The following is a 22,073-nucleotide window of genomic DNA, read 5'->3' as shown; positions in this document are numbered from 1 at the left end:
GCCATGGAATAGAGCAGGCAATTACAAGATTTGTTAGATCAACATCAGTTACACTGAAAGTACTGAACAGCCATGATTCAGATGTGCTTTGGCGAGTGCAAATGCTAGTTCAGCGACAGTGCATTTGAGAACTTGCTATCATGAAAGGTAGGAGCAATAATGGAAAAGTTAGCTCATGCTACTCTTCCTCAAAAAGCAAATACAAAAAAAAAGCAAAAACAAGAACAAAAACAGCATCTCAATGGAGCCTGCCTTGAACAAGACTGTCTTCGACTCCCTTGGAAAAGAGGTCAGATGCTTCTGCTTAAGGAGAAAGGGGGCTTGTATAGACCTCACCAGGTTTAGAGAAATCAGGAAGAAGGGATTCAAGAAGTGGTCTGCAGGCTTCTTGTTGGAGGCTTGCCAGACAACGATATCCAATTCTAGATGAGCCAAATTTGCTATGGCTACCAGATCAAGAGACAACACACACAGACAAACCACATTCATCATTTTTTTTTTTCTTTTTTAAATATGTGACTGGGATACTAACAGAAAATGCAGTTTAATGTAATTAAATAGAAAAGCATTACAGAGTGGGCACAATGAATTGAATAGAACTTTGTATTCCACTTAGCAGTCATGCACACTGGTGACCAAAAAAGGATTTATAATTCGTTGTCAAAAATCCTTTTAAATGGTCAGTCTTTTAAAGGATGGCTGCAGCAGAACAAGGCAAACTGAATACTGGAATGAGATGGAAAAGTCAACATCACCTAAAGAATAGTTTTGTGTTTTCTCTTGGATGTCTCTCTAGAAGAGAATTCAGGGTCTATTTATAGTTTCTGCTATAATGCTCTATCAAGAGCAGTCCAGGGTGGAGAAGAGCACTAGGCTCGGCCCACAGCTAGCTCCCTACCAATTCCCAGGATTGGGCCCAGGGCCCATTTCTGGGGCAGAGGGGAGGCATTGCCCATATGGGAAAGGCAATGTAAGGACAACATGGATGATTTCAAACTTTGAATCTCTCATAGGAAAGCCTAAAGACTGTGGCCTACTCCTCATTGGAGAAAAAAAAAAAATGAAGGAATTTCTTAAAGTGGAAAAAAAATGGTCTTAGCTCCTGTTTTTACCTGCAACAGGTGTCAACTGCTGATTGAGCATCCCCATTGGTGTTGGTGGTGGCACCACCCCCATGAGCGCCCCCACAGGGGTGCCTGCTCGGGGAGAAGCACTCGGCTGTTGTTGCTGTGCTGCTCGCTCTCTCTCCTGCTGCTCAGCAACTTTAGCTGCCCGCTCTGTAAAGGCATTTCAGATTTTCAATTCTGTTTTTAACCCAGGAATTCAAAATACCATCCATTGCATTCAACAGGACTAATAAAAACACAGGCAACAGTTCTGTCTCAACGGAAGGAACAGTAGATGACTAGTCTCAACACAGGAGGATTCGGGCCGATTTCACTTGGTAAACTAGAGTCCAGCTTTCCTATCCCATCTTGAGAACTGGTCTGCAAAGATTTCAAGAATGTTAAGACTGCAACACACATTCAGAAAGCACAGGTTTTATTTAAACACGTCACCAGCGTAACCAACGTGGTTAATCTCACAAGGCACCCTGAAGATGAGAAGCACTACCATTATTCTAGTATTAAAAGCATTGCAAATTATTTATAATTTCAACGTGAAGCAATTCCATGGCCCATTATAATTTTTGGCACAATTGTTACTTACTATATTTTCCTGACTCCTTGCACCCAATTTTATTAAGATTTGAGGCCTCTGTTATTAGTGTTATGGGATTTTAGCAGCTGAAGAAAATTAACTCTGTAAGGGAAAAGTACTTCACTGCCTCTCCACAGGTTTTAGAGACATTAAATGCTAATTTCTACATTCTAATGAAGCAAAGAGGTCATGTTTAATAAACCCCAACGGAAAAAAAAAACACCCCATGATACTCCAGGCTATAGTCATCAAAAGAAGGGAATTAAATATATACATATGAAGCAATGGACAATAGTGATAGAACCAGGTTTCCTGAAGCTGAGCAGTTCAATACTGACATAAATCAGCCTACATAAGCATAAGTCCCAAAATTCACTATTATTTCATCTGAAATGCAAGAGGAGCATTTGCTTGTGCCAGTTCTGGGTTCTGGAACACACCTTCCTATATCCCTCACTCCTGTGAGCTACTCTGCCTTAACCTCCATAGCCTGTAGCCCCAACGATCACATTCCATCTTTCTGAGAGCTAATAGGCTGGACCATTACTAGGGAACTCTAGAACTGTGTATTCCCAAAGCTCCCACAATACAGGGTTTATTTTGCTTCACCATTAATAAATAAGCAATCTATCCCACTCTTCATCTGGGCAAACTGAGGCTGGAAGACAGGCAGTGACTTGTCCAAAGATACAGAGAGAACCAGCAACCTGTGGCCCCGACTCCCAGTATCACACTCCAACTGCTACACATTGACCCTCCAACATGGAATTCAGAAGGCCTACCACTGGCTGATCAATGGAGGGGAAAAAGAATTCGAGATCACGTGGCTTTAAAAGAGTCAAGAAGCAATAGCTCCAATCCCCCTTTATGTAAGAATGTGAAAATCCAACGAACCAAATCTTCTTCAGCTTCGACACAGTTGCCTGCACAGACTTGTCATCACTCACTAATACTGTCCCAGTTTACAGATCCTCTGTACAATGAACGTGAGGGATAAAGGCCATTTAAACAACCTATTTATTTCCTTGAGCTATCAGTGATCTAGACCCCGCACATTAAATTCTAGTATTTTCATCACACAAAAGATACAGTAAAATGGGAGAGCAAAGAAATGGAGCTGAAAATAGAAAAATTCAGGCCTGTGGGTCAAATACAAGACTGGCTACTGTTGGCTCTAAGGAAAACCCACTTGGGCTGTCTTAGAAAAGAAAGTTATTAAGTGAACCCAGCTAAACTCCAAACTTTGGGTTTTGAATTCAATGAGTCAAAACAAAAGTTCAGTTTTTGTGTCTCAGACAGACATTGCTGAGTCTCATAACTCACGCTCACTTGGTTCTCATGAATCTCAGCCCCCCTTTAATTTTAGCACGTTGTCCCAGGAGCTATCATTTCCTCCTCTTTTCAGCCCTGCTCCAGCCTTTTTACTTTTACAGTTTCTCCAGACACTTTTCTCTCTCAGTTCACACTTTGAGTAATCAGCTATGTAGTATTAGCTTCATTCCAACACTTTACCAACTGAGTGATATATTTGGTTTTAACCTTTACTAAGGTCAGAAATACCAAAGTTCTAGGTTCTTGCAAAACTGACTAGGGCTTCTCAAAGCATATTCTATAAAATATTAGTTCTTTAGGATATTAACAGGTAATATCTGAATACTTGGCCACATTTTAGAAAATGCCAGGTGAAAAACACACACAGGTTCTTTACTGTAGGTCTTAAATATTTTAACATAAGAATAGGCATTATAAGTTGCCAAGAGAAAAAAATGTCTGGAGTGCTTCTCAACTAATTTTGCCACAAGTGCTTTTTAGCTGAGCATCTTGTAGGATGAGGTTTCTGCAGAAGATCTTTGGAGAAACCTGTCAGGTAATTTTATAATAAACAATCAATTATAATAACTGAAAAGAATTTTTTTTTAAAAGCCCTTCAATTTTTGGAAACTCCATAAACTTTAATAAAGGAGGCAGTCTTGCCAAAACCGGTTTGGCTCAGTGCACAGAGAGTTGGCCTGCAGACTGAAAGGTCCCAGGTTCTATTCTGGTCAAGGGCATGTACCTTGGTTATGGGCACATACCCAGTAGGGAATGTGCAGGAGGCAGCTGATCGATGTTTCGCTCTCATTGATGTTTCTAACTTTCTATCTCTCTCCCTTCCTCTCTGTAAAAAATCAATAAAATATATTATAAAAATAAATGAAGGAAGCAGTCTTAACAACTAATTTCTTTATGTTTGATGGAAAATAATGGATTTGGAATTGGCCAGCAGAGTAAAAGTGGACCACTATGTTCAACCACCGAGAGATGGTTCTAAACTGGCAAAATAAACCATTACATATAATTCCAAATGGAAATAATACAGTTCTAAGGGCAACAGTTCTGCCTAATCTAATGTTTACTACGTATTTCTTTATTAAAGGCTTGTCTGATAATAAAAACAAACAGAAAAACAAATAAAAAATTTCTCTCAAGTATTTTATTCCTAATGGCTAAGAATCACCAAATCCTTAAATGATATAGCTCATCGCCCCAAATGATTTCATTACAGAATATGAAGGTAGATGAGCTTTACCAAAGAGACCCCAAGTGCCTTAAAAGTAACGATAAATGCAGACACAGCACAGGCCAGGACTAGCCTAGGAAACCAAGTGCTTCAGCCAAGTTCAGGATGAAGTTTAAACATTTGGCTTATCAAGAGCCATAATAGAAGCCCACTTTCAGATGAATTTTAAGCAAAATTATATTTAATATCCTTGTACAATCATTCCCCAGCTTAACATGTATGCTCACAGGACTCAATGAAAGAAGAAAATCATGCAATTTTTAGTAACAAAACACTGGTTTGAGAGATTTAAAAAAAACACACAAAAAACCTCAGGATCAGAGGCCAAGTCAGGGGCAGTGCTTGTTCAGTCAGGACAAGGCTGGTATTTCAATTGCTGGATGGGAGCCATCTGAGACAGTCTTCAGCACAATGTTCATGTACAAGTGGTAATAATAAGAGAGTAAAACCTGTCTATGCACATGCATTCCTGAAAACATCCCCTTGCTTTGGAAGCTGAGACAGTTGTGCCTAGTCTCTATTTACCTTCATATTCTGCTTTCTTAGCTGTCTCAAGATTTCTCCATTCTGTCCCCACCAGTCGGCTGAGCTCCCCAAAAGAGTAGTCTGGATGCTGGGCCTTAATCACAGCTCTCATCTCACTGCTGAACAGGATGTAGCCACTCATGTTGATTTTCCGTTTGGAGCTTTCCTTCTTTGCACTGCCTTTGGCAGACTTTGGGGTAGACTGTAAGACAGAAAGCTCTTAAGAGTGCATCAGAACATCATATTTGGTTAACTGCTCAAAGTTTCTGGAAGTTAGGAACTTTTGATTCAATAGTATCTATTTTATAAACATGGTCAGTTTATAGAAAGCCATTTCCTTGATTAAAACACAAAGCTCTTCCTTGCCTCTTACCATATAACAAATAAACGGGAATTTCACTGAATTCCATGACTGTAATCTGTAATGGTGACCTCATAATTAAGTCTTGAGAAAATTCTGAATGAGAAAAAAACACCAACAGGGATCACCTCAACACAAAAAAAGAGGTCCTAAAGAAGAAACTAAAAAGATAGAGGAAATAAAAGATAAGAGTACCAGGATGATGCTGTTCCTCACTGCTTTTCTTCAACACAAGGCAATGAGAACTTTCTAACTAAACTTGCCATTAAAAGCAGCATTGTATGAAAAAAATTTAAATTTTAAATAATTAATGGTGTTGAGAAAAAGAAATGTTTCTTCCTGCAAAATTCTAGGTTGAAACTCACATATACAGGAGCTGGACATCTCTTTACTTTGGTTTGATTCTGCAGCAAACCATAGCTGGGAATAAGACAAGTAACAGGAACTTGTCACCTTCACCTGTGGGGGTGTGTATGGTATGAGATCCAGCTCACTGGACAAGGGAGTCTGAAGTTGAGGCAGAGAAGGAGGCTCAATGACCTCACTATCCTCTTCTCCCATCTCTTCAATATCATCATCTCCACCTTCTAACTCAGCAAATTTTGCTTCTAGTAACTGGATCTTCTTTTCCAACAAAGGTGAAGGCTCCTTCTGCGGAACAATTGGTTTTCTAAAAGAAGTGACAAAAAAAGAACCAGGTAACAAAACTCCAGAACCAGTCAGAAAGCAAGTGTTCTGCTTTAATGTCTATAAATGACTGCCTGCAATCTGCAATGTACACTCTAAGTCAGCAAGGAAAATAACTTAAATGTATATTTATAAAGTCACACCTACTTACAGATGCTTTTTAATTAAAAAAAATATATATATATTTCATAGAAAAAGGTAGAGGTAGAGAGAGAAAAATCAATAATGAGAGAGAATCTTTGATTTGCTGTCTCTTGCATGCCTCCTACTATGCATCAAGCCTGCAACATGGGCACATGCCCTTTACTGGAATCGAACCTGGGACACTTCAGTCCACTGAGCCAAACAAGCTAGGGCCAGATACTTGTTTTTAAATGATTTTACTGAATACCCACAAAAGTACTAGGTCTAAAGTTGGGATCTAGTTGCCTATATAGTGAAAAGTTTTTGTAATTTGTGAACCGTGCAATCTTAACAGACTATGAATCAGAACCAAAGATTTTTGCCTCCACATTATAATTACTGGAGTTTAGGCCAACAGGCACCATTAGAGCAATTACCACATCTCAGCAGATTCTGAGGATTTTTTTAAATCTTTAACTAGCCCTGGCTGGTTTTGCTCAGGGGTTAAGAGTGTGGGTCCACAGACCAAAGGGTTGTGGGTTCAATTCCCCATCAAGAGCATGTACCTCAGTTGCAGGTTCAATTCCTGGCCCCGGTTAAGGTGCAGGAAGGAGGCAACCAATTGATGTGTGTGTCCCATGTCAATATTTCTTTCTCCCCTGCGCTTCCCATCCCCCCTTCCCTTCCCTTCCACGCTCTTTAAAAATCAGTGGAGCCTGGCTTGATCCCCAGTGTGGGATATGCGGGAGGTAGCCAATCAATGATTCTCTTTCATCATTGATGTTTCTATCTCTATCCCCCTCTCCCTTCCTCTCTAAAATCAATAAAAATATATTTTAAAAAATCAATGGAAAAAATATCCTCATTCTTGGGGTGAGGATTAAATAAAAAATTTTAAACAATTAATCGATATTTTCTATTTAAAATGTATACTGATCTAATTTAAAACAAATTTAAAAAACAAGCAAAAAAACACCCTGCACTATACTACTTTGATATCAGTTTTACTATTAAGAAAGTATTCTTTCTTCCTTAGTTTTTCAAGCTTTACCTGAAGTAATAAATTTCATCATCTACCACTTTAGCAGAGAGTGAAAACCTCTTCAGTCCCTTGAATTTCTTCATCTGCTTGTCACTCTCGTTGTAGCGGCTCTCACAAAGCAAAACATCATTTTCTGGTATTTCAGTTGGTCTGCAGGAGAGGAAGTCCTTGAATGACAACACAGCACACTTTCCTGAAAGAGCAAATTGGAGAGAAGTCAGAGTACATTGTGGTCATAGCTAAAAATTATTTTCAATTTTTATTCTTTTTGAATTAATACAATAATCTTATTCAAAAGTCAGAAGATTTAAAGGGTATACACAAGCATAAGGATAAACATGTAGATCAATGGAATAGAACAGCGTTTTTCAACCGCTGTTCCGCGGCACACTGTTGCCTGGTGTGCCGTAGGTGCAGACAAGACAAGAATTTTATAATTTTTCACTATTTTGTTTACTTAATATTTCATAATAAAGTAATTATAAAATACTTTCTTTGTGTTTATTTGATTCCTATTCAAGAGAATTACTTTATATATAGTCAATATAGGCACAGAGTTAAATTTTTTAACATTTTCTAATGGTGGTGTGCCTCGTGATTTTTTTTCATGAAACAAGTGTGCTTTTGCCCAAAAAAGGTTGAAAAACACTGGAATAGAACATAGTAGAGAAATAAACTGATACAATTAGACTTTTATGAAAAATTGATAGACGAGGGTGCTAAGACAATTCACTGGGAAAGAATGGTCTCTTCAACAGATAGCACTGGGATAACTGGACTTCCATATGCGAAAGAACTGAGTTTGAAACCAACTTCATACCATGTACAAAAATTAACTCAAGATGCATCAAAGATCTATATATAAAAGCTACAACTCTTAAAAACTCTTAATATAGCCCTAGCCGGTTTGGCTCAGTGGATAGAGCGTTGGCCCAGTGGTCTGAAAGGTCCCAGGTTCAATTCTGGTCAAGGACATGTACCTTGGTTGTGGACACATCCCCAGTAGGGGGTGTGCAGCAGGCAGTTGATCGATGTTTCTAACTCTCTATCCCTCTCCCTTCCTCTCTGTAAAAAAATCAATAAATAAAATATATTTTTTAAAAAACCCTCTAAATATAACACATAGGTGTAAATCGTTGTGACCTTTTATTAGGCAATAGTTTCAAAGATGTGATATTAAAATCACAAGCAACCAAAGATAAACTGGACTTCATCAAAATTAAAAACTTTTGTGCTTTGAAAGATACCATCACGAAAGTGAAAAGGTAACCCAATGAATCCAGAAATACCTGCAAATCATATGTCTGGTAAGAGTTTAGTATTAAGAATATATAAAGACTTCCTACAGCAATAACAAGACAAATAACCCAATTAAAAACAGGCAAAAGGCCCTACCCATTGTGGGTCAGTTGGCTGGACGTCAATCATGTACTAGGAAGTTGCTGGTTCAATTCCTGGTCAAGGGCACATGCCCAGGTTGTGGGCTTAATTCCCAATAGGGGGCGTGCAGAAGGCAGCCAACCAATGTTGCACTCTCCCATCAATATTTCTCTCTCTAAAAGTCAAAAAACTATTGCTTCCTCTCTCTAAAAGTCAATAAACTATTCTTAAAAAAAAAAAAAAAAGTTAAAAGAAAACAGGCAAAGGCTTTGAAGAGACATTTCTTTTCTTTTCTTTTTTTGAAGAGACATTTCTCCAAAATAGATATACAAATGACCAAAAGATGCTCAGCATCATTAATCATAAGGGAAATTAAAAAAAAAAAATCATAATGAGATACCATTTCAAATCCATTAGGATGGCTATTATATTGAAGAAGAAGAAGAAGAAGAAGAAGGAGAAGAAGAAGAAAAATAATGTGTTGACAAGGATGTGGAATAACCAGAACCCTGGTGGGAATGTAAAATATAGCTGCCGTGGAAAACAGTTTGGCAGTTTCTCAAAATGTTAAATATAGTTGCTCTATAATCCAGCAAATCTACTTTTTTTTTTTAAACATGGTTTTAAAAACATATTTTTAATGATTTTCAGAGAGGAAGGAATAGAGAGAGATAGAAACATCAATGATGAGAGAGAATCATTGAAGAGCTGCCTCCTGCACGCCCCTTACTGGGGATTGAGCCTGCAACCCAGGCATGTGCCCTTGACCGGAATCAAACCTGGGACCCTTCACTCTGCAGGCCGATGCTCTATCCACTGAGCATGACAACACAGCACACTTCTTGATAAATACTCAAAAGAACTGAAAGCAGGGACTCATATAGATACTGTACACCAACCTTCAAAGCAACATTATTCATAATGGCCAAAAGATAGAAATCACCTACATGTCCATCAACAGATAAATGAATTAACCAAATATTAAAAATATATACAATGGAATATAATCAACCTTAAAAAGGAATTAAATTCTGATATATGCTATACCATAAATTAATCCTGAGAACATTACGCTAAGTGAAATAAGCCAAAAACAGAAGGACAACTATTGATTCCATTTATATGAGGTACTTAGAATAGGCAAAATTCAGAGACAGCAAGAACACATATTATGAGGGGTTGGGAGAAGGAGAAATGGGTAGTCATTGTGGTGATGGTTGCACAGTACCTATTGTCAATGGATTTACTGTCACTGACTCATACACTTAAAACTAGTTAAAATGTTGCACTTTATGCTATATGTATTTTACCACAATAAAACTTACAAATAGCAGCATATTATTTATATTTTTTGCACCTAAATTTTGTTGCAAAGTAATATATCTTGTGGATTAGTGGTATTAAAAAACTATAGTTACTGAAACTATTGGGTCGGCAACTAAGTAATTGCGGGTTTCACACATATATGGCTTCAGTTGAATTTTTAGGTTTGCAGACGTAGTACAAATGTAAAACACATTTTGTATTTGATAGTTGGCTATTCAGCTGTTAATCAGTAAAAAAAGTTTTTTGATCTGTTTTGTAGTTTTTGTTTGGCGTTCGTTGAAAAATGGAAAATCAAAAGGAACATTTTCGTCATATTTTGCTTTTTTATTTCCGCAAGGGAAAAACGCATCACAAGCTCATAAAAAGTTATGTGCTGTTTATGGTGACGAAGCCTTAAAAGAACGGCAGTGTCAAAATTGGTTTGCCAAATTTCGTTCTGGTGATTTTTCACTCAAAGATGAAAGACGCTCTGGTCGTCCAGTTGAAGTTGATGACGCCCTAATCAAAGCAATAATCAATTCGGACTGTCACAGTACAACACGTGAGATTGCAGAGAAGCTTCATGTATCACATACATGCATTGAAAATCACTTAAAACAACTTGGCTATGTTCAAAAACTCGATACATGGGTTCCTCACGAACTGAAAGAATCACAGTTAACGCAACGCATTAGCAGCTGCGATTTGCTAAAGAAACAGAATGAAAATGATCCATTTTTAAAACGACTGATAACTGGCAATGAAAAATGGGTTGTTTACAACAATATCAAGCAGAAAAGATCGTGGAGCAGGCCAGGTGAACCAACTCAAACAACATCAAAAGCTGATATTCATCAAAAGAAGGTTTTGTTATCAGTTTGGTGGGATTACAAAGGAATTGTCTACTTTGAACTCTTACCACCCAACCGAACGATCAATTCTGATGTCTACATTGAACAACTAACGAAATTAAACAATGCAGTTGAAGAAAAGTGGCCCGAATTGACAAATCGAAAAGGTGTTGTATTCCATCATGACAATGCAAGGCCACACACATCTTTGGTCACTCGGCAAAAATTAATGGAGCTTGGTTGGGATGTTTTGCCACATCCACCATATAGTCCTGACCTTGCACCATCTGATTACTTTTTGTTTCGATCTTTACAAAACTCCTTGAATGGTAAAAATTTCAATAATGATGATGATGTCAAATCGTACCTGATTCAGTTTTTTGCTAATAAAAAACAGAAGTTTTTTGAACGTGGGATTATGATGCTGCCTGAAAGATGGCAAAAGGTCATTGATCAAAATGGGCAATACATTAAAGAATAAAGTTATTTGGTTCCATGAAAAAATTGTCTTTGATTTTCTTTAAAAAATCCGCAATTACTTAGCTGCCGACCCAATAGTTCCCTACAGATATTTAGGTTGTTTCCAAATTTTTGCTTTCCCACTGTAGCAAAAACACTGCTGATTCTCCTAAATTCCCATCTACTTAATTTCCTTATTTTAAATTTCTGTTTCTTCTGAGTTGGCTAGTGCCTCCAGAACAAAGTTTAATAAGAGTGGTAAGAAAATCCCTATTTTGTTCTTGATCCAATAGGAGTGTTCATTACTAACAATTTAATAATACTTGTAAAACATGTAACAACAGGTCAGAAACATTTTAGAAGCTTAAATAGCTATAATTACCATCACTTCCTTGGAGTTACATAATACTTTACTTACATTATCCAAGGCTTTTCAATTCAGAGAACGAACGGTTTTAATTTTCTATATTTCACAGAAGAAAAAAGAAAAATTTGGAAAGGGTAAAAATTCTTCTCACAGCTAAAAAGTAGAAATGACTGATGAACTTGAAATGCATATAGTATCTCTGTGCCCTGACTGGCCCTCAAAAGACAGAGAAAGGTAAAAGTTTAGAAAGCCTCATTTAATAAAGCATAAAAAACAGCAAAACAATAAAGAGATGTATGAGACTCCTGTACACGCACACACACAACAAGAAAATTAGTAAGAGAAATTAAAGAATACCTAAAAAATGAAGTAATCTATCATGTTTATAGTTGGAAGACTCATAAAAATATCAGTTCTCCCCAAATTGGTCTATAGGTTGATTGTAGTTCCAGTCAAAATCTAGCAAGTCTTCCAGTTTGGAAGGAGAGCAGTTTGTTTTCAAACAACTATGGTCATTTCATAGGACCTAAAATTCTCTCCTTTTTGGATTCCAAAGGTCAGAGAAATGGCTTTGGTAATTTTATTGTAAACACTTCAAAGCAAACAAATCAGCTGCTGCCAACTGCGGAAAAGGATGGCAGTTGGGGAAAACAGCAGACATGCTGAAAAGTCCAGGAAGAAAAAGCTGGGAGTGAGTTTTGAAAACCTTCACGTATTCCTGGGAATTTAGAAAGCCATGCCTCAGTGTGCAGGCTCAGAAAAGACCTGAGAAGGCCCTAAGCTCTCACCTTTGGTTGATTGTCAATCCCTGTGGAAGCAGGAAATAAAGGCAAAGCAGAGTTGTAAACTTCCAGGTTGTGTGTTGAAGGTATGTTCCAACACAGACGCAGTATCCAATTTCAAAGACTAGGAATTTTTTGTTTTTGTTTGTTTTTTGATCTAAGCATTTAAGAAAATCTCTTGCCCTGGCCATTGTGGCTCAGCTGGCTGGGCATCGTCTCTTGCACCAAAAGGTTGCCGGTTCGATTTCTGACCAGGGCATATGCTCAGGTTGTAGCTCACACTCTGGTAGGGGGCTTGTTGGAGGCAGCCGATAGACTATATGTTCTCACATCGATGTTTCTATTTCTTCCCCTACCTTCCTCTATTTCTAATAAATCAATAAAAAAAATAAAAATAAAGTATCTGTTAAATCACTAGCTGACTACTAAGGTAGCAGAACAGAGACTCCAGTGACCATACACAACAAAAAAACACATTCTTTAAAAAACAGTTTAGAGCTTTGGCTGGGATGGCTCAATTGGTTGAGTGCTGTCCCATGCACTGAGAGGTTGCTGGTTCGATTCCTGGTTGGGGCACATGTGCGGGTTGTAGTCTTGATCTCCAGTGAGAGGCGTGCAGGAGGCAGTCAACTGATGTTGAGCTGTCTCACTGATGTTTCTCCTCTCTTTCCCTCTCCCTTCCTCTCTCTCTAAAATCAATACTAATACTAATACTACTACTAATAATAATAATAAAAATAAAGTCACTAAATAAGCAACTACAGGTCACAGTAAGGAGTAATTGCAAAGCCTGAGGAGGGAGGAGAATCTAATTTCCAGAGTCATCACATTATAATATCCAAACTGTCCAGTTTTCAACAAAAAACTATGAGGCATGCTAAAAAACAAGAATGATTCATTTACAGAATAAGAAGAAATGAAAGATACTGTTCATAAGGAAATCCAGACACTAGACTTACTAGACAGAGAATTTTTAAAAAAAATATATTTTATTGATATTTTACAGAGAGGAAGAGAGAGGGATAGAGAGTTAGAAACATCGATGAGAATCATCGACCAGCTGCCTCTTGCATACCCCCTACTGGAGATGTGCCTGCAACCAAGGTACATGCCCTTGACCAGAATCAAACCCGGGACCTTTCAGTCCGCAGGCTGATGCTCTATCCACTGAGCCAAACTGGTTTAGGATAGACAGAGAATTTAAGTCACTGTCTTTAATCTGTTCAAAGAGCTAAAGGAAACCACAAAGAAGTAAAGGAAACCAGAATGATGTCTCACCAAACAGAGAATATAAATGGAGAGAGAGAAATTGGAAATACTAAATGAAAATTCTAGAGCTGAAACTGACTAAAATGAAAAAAATACATTAGAGGGGTTCAACAGAGGATTTGAATAGGAGGAAGAATCAGCATACCTGAAACAGATCAATTGAAATCACCAGTCCAAGAAAGTGAAAGAATAAAGAAAAATGAACAGCCCTAGCTGGTTTGTTAAGTGGTTAGAGCATCAGACTATGGATTGAAGAATCCCAGGTTTGATTCTAGTCAAGGGCATATACCTCGTTGCAGGCTTGATCCCCAGCCCTGGTTGGGGCATGTGTGGAAGGCAACCAGTTGATGTGTCTCTCTTGAATCAATGTTTCTCTCTGTCTCTACTCTTCCTTCCCATTCTCTTAAAAAAAAAAAAAAAAAAAAATAATGGAAAAAATATCCTCTGGTGAGGATTAGCAAAACACAACAACAAAACAGATTCTGAGAGACCTGTGACCATAATTAGACATACTAACATAGGCATAATGAGAATCCTGAAAGGAGAATGAGAAAGGGGCAGAAAGAATATCTGAACTTGCCAAATTTAATGAAAGAAGACAAATCTGTCAATAGAGAATTCTATATCTATCAAAAATATTCTTCAAAAATGAAGAAGGGATCAAGACATTGTCAGATAAACAAAAGATGAGAGTTTATTACTAGCAGACCTGCTTTGTAAGAAACGCTGAAGGGAGTCAATAGACAATAAGTTAAAACCATACAAAAAAGTTAAAAACACTAGTAAAGGTAACAACACAGATAAATATAAAAGCCAATATTGTATTTTTGGTAACTAACTCTTCTTTTTTCCTCCAAAAAGATTTTAAAGACAAATGCATAAAGCAATAATTAGAAATCTATGGGTTTTCTGGTTAAGATGGCGGCATAGGCAAATGTGGTACTTGCATTCGCCCACAACATCATCAAAATTACAAGTAACTACAGAACCACCATTATTCAGGACCGACTGACACCTAATTGAATGGTAATCCTAAAACTAAGGATATAAATGAGAAGCCACATTAAGATTGGTAGGAGGGAAGTTCCTACACTCACATGTGGAAGATAAAAATTTGTAAGGATATCTGGGCTGTAGAAGTACTCCCTAAGAATCAATAGGTCCCAGCCCAACACCAGGACTCCTAGCCCATGGTTCCAGTGTCAGGAAGAGAAGTCCCCATAACTTCTGGCTATGAAAACTAGTGGGGCCGGGTCTGGTGTGGCCAGGCCCGGAGCAGCAGCTGCCAGGCTGGGAGCGGCCAGGCCCGGAGCAGCGGTTGCCAGGCTGGGAGCAGCCAGGCCCGAAGCAGCCGGGCCCGGAGCAGCCGGGCCCAGAGCAGTTGGGTCGGGTGCGGCCAGGCCCGGAGCAGCAGCTGCCAGGCTGGGAGCGGCCAGGCCCGGAGCAGCTGGGTAGGGTGCGGCCAGGCCCAGAGCAGCAGCAGCCAAGTCCAGAGCAACTAGGTCGGGAGCGGCAGTGACCAGAACCGGAGCAGCTGGTTGTGGAACGAACCAGAGCAACAGAGGCCAGGCCCGGAGCAGCCAGGCCCAGAACAGCTCGCTCCTCGCCTGCCCCTACCCCACGGCTGCCTCTCAGACATGGCTGGAAACTTTTGTGGGAACTTGAGGGTCTGCTGAATCAAGTGATGAAGGCTTAGATCTGGATGTGTTGAGTTAGTTTAGGGCTGGGGTGTTGATCTGTGAGTGCCTTGGGTGGGGCCTGGATGAGGCTGGTTGACCTATTTGGAAATGTCCTTTGTGTGAAATGTATCATTGGGCATGTGGAGGTATTATTGATATGAGAAAATGCTAAGTAACTGATTTACTATCTGAAAAGGGATTTACTATCGGGGAAAGGGAGGGAGGAAGAGACTGAACATAAACTGCACCTATGGATGAGGACAATGGGGGATGGGGAGGGGGCGGAAGGTGGGGTGGGAACCTGGTGGAGGGGGGAAGAAATGAGGAACCTTTGTAATAATATGAACAATAAAGATTGATTTAAAAAAACAAACAAACAAAAAAAAACTAGTGGGGATTGTGGCTCAGTGAGACAAAGGGCTGTTGGAGTCACAGATAGTTCCTCTTAAAAAGTCCGTGCCTGGACTCACTCCCTTTGAGCACTAGGGCAACAGCATTAAGTTCACCAGTGACATACAGGGAGGAACTGAATGGTCCAACATCAGGGTAAGGGCTGAGGTTGGGGCGAGAGGGGTATTTTCTCCCAGACAGAGTGCTGGCAGATGCCACTGTTCCTTTTCTGAGCCCTCCCAACACAAAGCCACAAGGAGGGCAGCACAGCTGAATCTCCATCAACCTGGCTATCGCTGTTCGCCCCGCCCTGGGGGTTCCCTGAGACTCCGCCCTGCCCCATCCACCTTTGCGGCCCATCCAAGGTGTTTCCAGTGGCTTTTCCATATAATGGCCTGTCTTGGTTCATGCTTCAGAATTTCATAAATCTCTCAAACAAGCAGTTTCTGGTAAGGGAATGTTCCATACCTCTTGCTAAGTGGCCCCAAGCCATGCACTAGCAGCCTTGGTTTGCAGGTTGGCCTCTCTAGGATAACTCCAACACCAGCGCAAGTAGCAGCCATCTGAAGACTGTTATATAGCTTGTGCTGGGTAGCCCTGGGCAGAACACAAGTAGCATCTTACTTTGGCCTGCACCTTCCAGGGAAGCTCCAGAGCCAGTGCACCCCGTGGATAGCTACTGACCATGTTGAAGCATCACCCAACCACCTCTACAAGGGACAGTCAAGGGGTGGATTCAGGAGACACCATAGCACTGCAGAAGTAAGTTCTGTTCCACGGGGTGGGCCCCACACAATTGCTACTCCACAGTGGTCACAGCTAGTCCTTATAGCTGATTGACCTGGGGGCAAATCTCTCCCAATTGACATGTCAACAGCAATTAAGGCACAACTACAATAAAAGAGTGTACACAGCCCACTCAGGGCTAGAGGTCCACTTGAGTTCACCACCACCAAACCAGTATTACATGAAGGGTCTTTTTGAAGAAAAAGATAAAAAAATATTAATAATAATATGCCAATAAATCCATGTCTATCAACAATTGAATGTAAAAATTCAAAATAAATAAATAAGACGAACAAAAACAGAGTCATAGATACAGAGAACATTTTGACATTTGCCAGATGGGAGAGGGAATTTTTGGGGACAGGTGAAATAAGTGAAGGTATTAAAAAGTATAAATTGGTAGTTACAGGATAGTCATGCGAATATAAAGTACAGTACAGGGAATATAATTAATAGTATTGTAATAACTACCGTGTTTTCCCGAAAATAAGACATCCTCCGAAAATAAGACCTAGCGCATGGAAAGATAAGACATCCCCTGAAAATAAGACCTAGCGCAACTTAGGGAGAAAAAAATTAATATAAGACACTGTCTTATTTTCAGGGAAATAGGGTATGTATGGTGTCAGATGGGTATTAGATTTATCAGAATGATCACTTAGTAAGTCATATAATATGTATTTATATTCAGGGATGTACACCTGAAACTAATGTAATATTGTATATCAACTGCAATTGAATTTTTTTAAATGTAAAATAAATAAAACAAACCATGGGGAAAAAAGATATCTATGTTAAAGTACACACAAAGTATAAAATGGTTATTCCTGACAACAAATGGAGAGAAATGGAGCTGTAGAGAACAGTGTCTGTATAGTAACAAAACGAAGTTAGTATTAATTCAAACTAGACTGTCATAAATTTAAGATGTAATCTCCAGATTAGCACTAAGAAAATCACTAAAAAACAATAAATCAGCCGAAACCAGTTTGGCTTAGTGGATAGAGCGTCGGCCTGTGGACTGAAAGGTCTCAGGTTCGATTCCGGTCAAGGGCATGTACCTTGGTTGTGGCCACATCTCCGGTAGGGGGTGTGCAGGAGGCAGCTGGTCGATCATTCTCTCTCATCGATGTTTCTATCTCTCTATCCCTCTCTCTTCCTCTCTGTAAAAAATCAATAAAATATATTTAAAACAAACAAAACAAAAAAAACCAACAATAAGTCATGTGGTTGCTTTAACTAAAGAAAACTTTAGTCTCATCTTTGTTATGGTTCCTTTGACCGCAGGCTGGGTTTACAGTAGGGAGTGAGGCTCTAGTGCACTGCTTTAGAATGAACCACAAGTTACAAGGAAGACATCCTCTGCTGAAGAAACTCAAGAAGGATATAACAACTTCACTAGCCTTTGCAGAGTCCCTCTCTGCAGAGTGGAAAGAAGAGAATGTGTTGAATTACCAGGCCATTCAGAAATCTTCCACATCCAATAATGAAAAACCCACAGTACAAAAAACAATCTAGCTGAAATGATGGCAATATGTGATGTATATATATCTAGATCTGAAAAGCAGAATGTTACTGTGGAAACACTCAGGAAGATGGAACAGAAACCAAATTATGAGTCCTTCATATTTCTGGAATGGAGATAATAACTAGGGTTAAGTCCAACAGACTGTAAAAGTCTTTTAACTGCTCTTCCGGCTTCCCACCTTATTCTTACAACATACTCTCCAATCCAAAGCAAGCGATTCCATTTAGGCATATGTGGGATCACACTGCCTGTCTGCTCAGACCCCTCACAGGACTTCCTATCTGCTCCAAACTCAATCTCTGCACTGTCTTCGAGACCTACCATGATTGGGTGCCAAGCCCCCTCAGAAGGCTGATCCCTACCACACCCCCTTCCTACTCCAGCCACCCAGCTTGCTTACTGAGTCTCAAACAAGCCCAGATACTCTACCTTAAGGTCTTTGAATTTGGTGTTTGCTGTGCCTAAAAGGAGTAAAATCTTGGGATAGTCAAATGGTTTTCTTCCTCATTTCCTTTAGAACTCTGTTCACATGTCACCTATCAGAGAGGCTTTGGATGACCATATTAACTAAAGCAGGACTGCCAAACAACATGAATCTCTATCTTCCTTCCTCTGCTTTATTCTCATTTATTGCCCTAACTAGAGGCCCGGTGCATGAAAATTCATGCACTGGTCCCTCAGCTCGGCCTGCCCCCTCTCACAGTCCGGGAACCCTCAAAGGTGGGAGGCAACTTGGCAATCAGAGGAAGGAGATGCCCCATCACACATCTGCTGCTGCCACTGCCGGCAGCACAAGCCTCAGCCAGTCCTGGTTACCTGAGCCTTGGATGGCTCTGGGTGGCTGGGCAGCCTCAATCTGAGACTTGCCTGCACCTTGGGCTGGCCCTGGGAGGCTGGGGGGCTGAGGGGACTGGGGGATTCCCGAGGCAGGTGCGTGGCAAGGCCAGGCTTCCCGCATGCCTGCCACCCTGGCGGGGCTGAGAGGACTGGGCGTTGCCATCTTTGAGGGCATCACAGTCAATTAGCATATCCTCTCCTTATTGGCAGTGGGTGCCACCATCTTTGCAATGGCGTGAGGTTCAATTAGGATACTCACTCTTTATTAGATAGGATAACTATCTGAGGTTCTATATATTTAATTTTAATTTATTGAATCCCCCACCTCTGCCCTATCATAAGTCTTTAAAAGAGCAGAGACTTTCGCGTGTTTATGGCTGTATACCTAGCACCTAGAACGGAAGCATTTAATTGATTTTTGTGGAATGCATGTGATTAAATGAAATGGCATATATACCTACCCAGAATACATGTCATGGGGCAGGTTTCTTCCAGATTACTCAGAAACACTTCTTTTTTGTAGAACATTTTTGTGGGCTCATGTTCCGTCTCTTCTGGGTGAATGAAGATGGGGCCATAAAAATATGCAGCTCCATCTCGAACCCATACCTTTTCAATTCTTGGGTGGTGAAAAAAGGATAAATTTCATTAAAATAAAATTCTAATAAGTTTCATTTTTGAAGGATTAATCTAACAAAAATTCTGTTAACCAAAAATTAGTATGTAGAGAAGTTTCACTGGTTATTTTGATAAGACAATTTCTTTGACACCCCCTGCCCAATCCCATTTAAACACATGAGAAGATACTTGGAAAAAGACAAATGAAGATTTGGCTATTCACCTGGGGGGAAAAAGTATTTTAACATGATATGTACTATACACTTAACTTATTCACGATGTTTATTGTTTGTCTTCCCACTAGTACAAAGATCCATGGGACTAAGGATATTTGTCTTATTCACTAATATATCCTTAGACCCTGGCAAATGGGAGATTGTAATAAATAGTGAATGATGAAATGAATACCAGGAAACTGACTCAGAGAGGTAATCATTTGAAACCAAGATCTCTTGGAACCAACTAGTTTGTTTGTTCGTTCTTTCTTATTAATTTATATAAATCTTTATTGTTGAAAGTCTTCCTTTTTCTCCCACTGACCCCCCACCCCTGCCCCAGGCCCTCACTTCCCCTTTGTGGCTATGGACATGCATATATGCATATAGGTTCTTGGTTGACTACTTCCCACCCACCCAGCCTTCCCTCTGAGATTCCACACTCTGTTCCATGCTTCCATGTCTCTGGATCCACTCTATTCATCAGTTTATTTTGTTACTTAGATTCCACATATGAGTGAAGATCATGTGATATTTGTCTTTATCTGACTGACTTATTTCACTTAGCATGATATTCTCCAGGTCCCTCCATGCTGTCCAAAAAGTAAGAAATTCTTCTTCTTCTTTTTTTTTTTACTGCTGCATAATATTCCATGGTATAAATATACCACTGTTTTTTTTATCCACTCATCTACTGATGGGCACTTGGAACCAACTAGTTCTTAAGTACTGTCAACCGATCAGCTCTGTCCCTGACTCCTTTACTGTTGTTTTATGCCATCCAACCATTTATATTTCATCCATTTATTTGTCCATTCAAATATCTGAGCCCTTACTTTGTTTCAAGCACTATGTTTGAAATAGTAAATACAAAGGAGAGCAAAAAGAGAGGATGACGACTCTCAAGGAATTTGCAGTCCAGTATATAATAGAACCTGAGAATAATGTAATGTGATATGTGCTCCGAGAAGGAAAGTCATGGTGCTTTGAGAGGCTGTAACAAGGACACCTAACCCAGTCTGGAGGAGACAGAAGGTTTCCTTAAAGAAGTACCATTTCAAATGTAAGCTGAAGGAGTTCACCATATGAAGTGGGCAGAGAGATTTCAGGTTGAGAGTTCAGTAAATAGTAGCAGAAGGAAAACAAAAAGATTTCATGGAGGGATATAAAAGAGGAAGTATGGCTAATGGCAAAAGCAGGGGAAGTGCAATGTAAGAGAAAGCTGGGTAAGTTACTGGGAGAGAGACTTTTGACTTCATCCTAAAGAGTGATGATTTTTTTTTACTGGCTCAGCATCTCTCAGACCCAACCTCATCCGCCCTACTTCAATAATACTCACCTGCCCACGCGAGGGCGAACCAGGCCATGGGACTTGATGAAGACACAGTCCCCAACCTTCAGCCACATGTCATTGTAACGGAGCTGCTCAAAGTAGTGGCAACCTGGTTCACCATTGGACATTTCCACAGGGACATCTTCTTTCTCCTGTTGTAAAGGAAACTGGTTGAGGATAGGCAGTTGACAATCAAGAAGTAAACAGAGAAGGTAAGAAAGAAAAACAGGCTTTCATAATTAACCGAAAAGAAAAAATAACAATAAATAGAAGCTTTGATGAAGAAAAAACCCCAAAAGATTAGGTCACTGAAATCAAACTAAGTCTCATCAAATATTATATCTATTTTAAATTTCAAGTTAATTGACATAAAATGTTACTCCAGGATGCTTTTATCACCTCTCCATCTTTCTTCTAGTCCCATAGCCTTTAGTAGCAAACTAACAAACGAACAAAAACACTGGCGAGGAAGGACTTAGCATTCAGAAGCAGACTTAGTCAATGCATTATTATCCTATATAATAAAAGGCTAATATGCAAATTGTCTGATCGAGGAGTTCAACTGGCAGACCAGGATCTTCGATAGATCAGTATGAGTGTGCTGACCATCAGGGGCGGTACGGATAATGGTGGACGACCAGCAGGGTGCTGAGGGAGTGAGGAAAGGAGAGGGCAGAGAGGCTAGGAACCTGATTGGCTGATCACAGGCCAGACCTAGGGACCCTACCCATGCACAAATTTCGTGCACTGGGCCTCTAGTAAAATATAAAAAGCAAATTCTACAGAAGCTTCCTCTTCACTACATTTACTGAGCTGGCCACTTCTTAATATTAACCATGAATAGTTTTATAATGTATCGTTTTGAGTTATTCCAAAATAGAAAGGGCTAGCAAAGTCCCCATGACCTAAAGACACATATTCTGTTTTTGAATAAATTACAGGGTATGTCACCTACTGGCTGTTGTAACAAATTACTTGACCTCTTATGCCTTAGTGTCTTCATTAAATGGGATTGTAAGGAAGCTTAAATGACACAATGAAGTTGGGATACATGAGGGAGACAACCAACTGATTTGTCTCTCTCACATCCATGTTTTTTTTCCTCTTTCTCTTTCTCCCCCCATCCCTTCCACTCTCTCTAAAAAGCAATGGAAAAATGGATGAGGATTAACAATACAAAAACAAACAAGTAAAAAAGACAACTAGTAAACAAGTGTTAGCAAGGATTTGGAGAAAAGGAAACCCTTGTGCATTATTGATGGGATTGTAAACTGG

The 22,073-nt window shown here is 39.6% G+C and overlaps 1 protein-coding gene across 39 annotated transcripts in view; it reads right to left on the bottom strand.

Annotated features, from left to right (window-relative positions):
- Positions 1–22,073, bottom strand: part of PBRM1 (polybromo 1) — a 98,284-nt gene that overhangs the window by 9,905 nt on the left and 66,306 nt on the right. For 19 of the 39 annotated variants that reach the window (XM_084902883.1, XM_084902887.1, XM_084902894.1 and 16 more), the window contains 6 exons: positions 20,805–20,965; positions 19,094–19,251; positions 7,009–7,192; positions 5,607–5,817; positions 4,787–4,988; positions 1,113–1,277 (listed from right to left, as the gene is read on the bottom strand). In XM_084902883.1, the coding sequence (XP_084759009.1) occupies positions 1,113–1,277; positions 4,787–4,988; positions 5,607–5,817; positions 7,009–7,192; positions 19,094–19,251; positions 20,805–20,965 (1,081 nt within the window). The remainder of the gene's footprint in view (positions 1–1,112; positions 1,278–4,786; positions 4,989–5,606; positions 5,818–7,008; positions 7,193–19,093; positions 19,252–20,804; positions 20,966–22,073) is intronic. The other 20 variants (XM_084902913.1, XM_084902896.1, XM_084902905.1 and 17 more) reach the window with 3 other exon arrangements.

The sequence above is a fragment of the Pipistrellus hanaki genome (assembly GCF_964339955.1).
Source record: "Pipistrellus hanaki genome assembly, chromosome: 13".
Classification (NCBI taxonomy): domain Eukaryota; kingdom Metazoa; phylum Chordata; class Mammalia; order Chiroptera; family Vespertilionidae; genus Pipistrellus; species Pipistrellus hanaki.
This window is presented reverse-complemented; position numbering and strand designations above follow the sequence as displayed.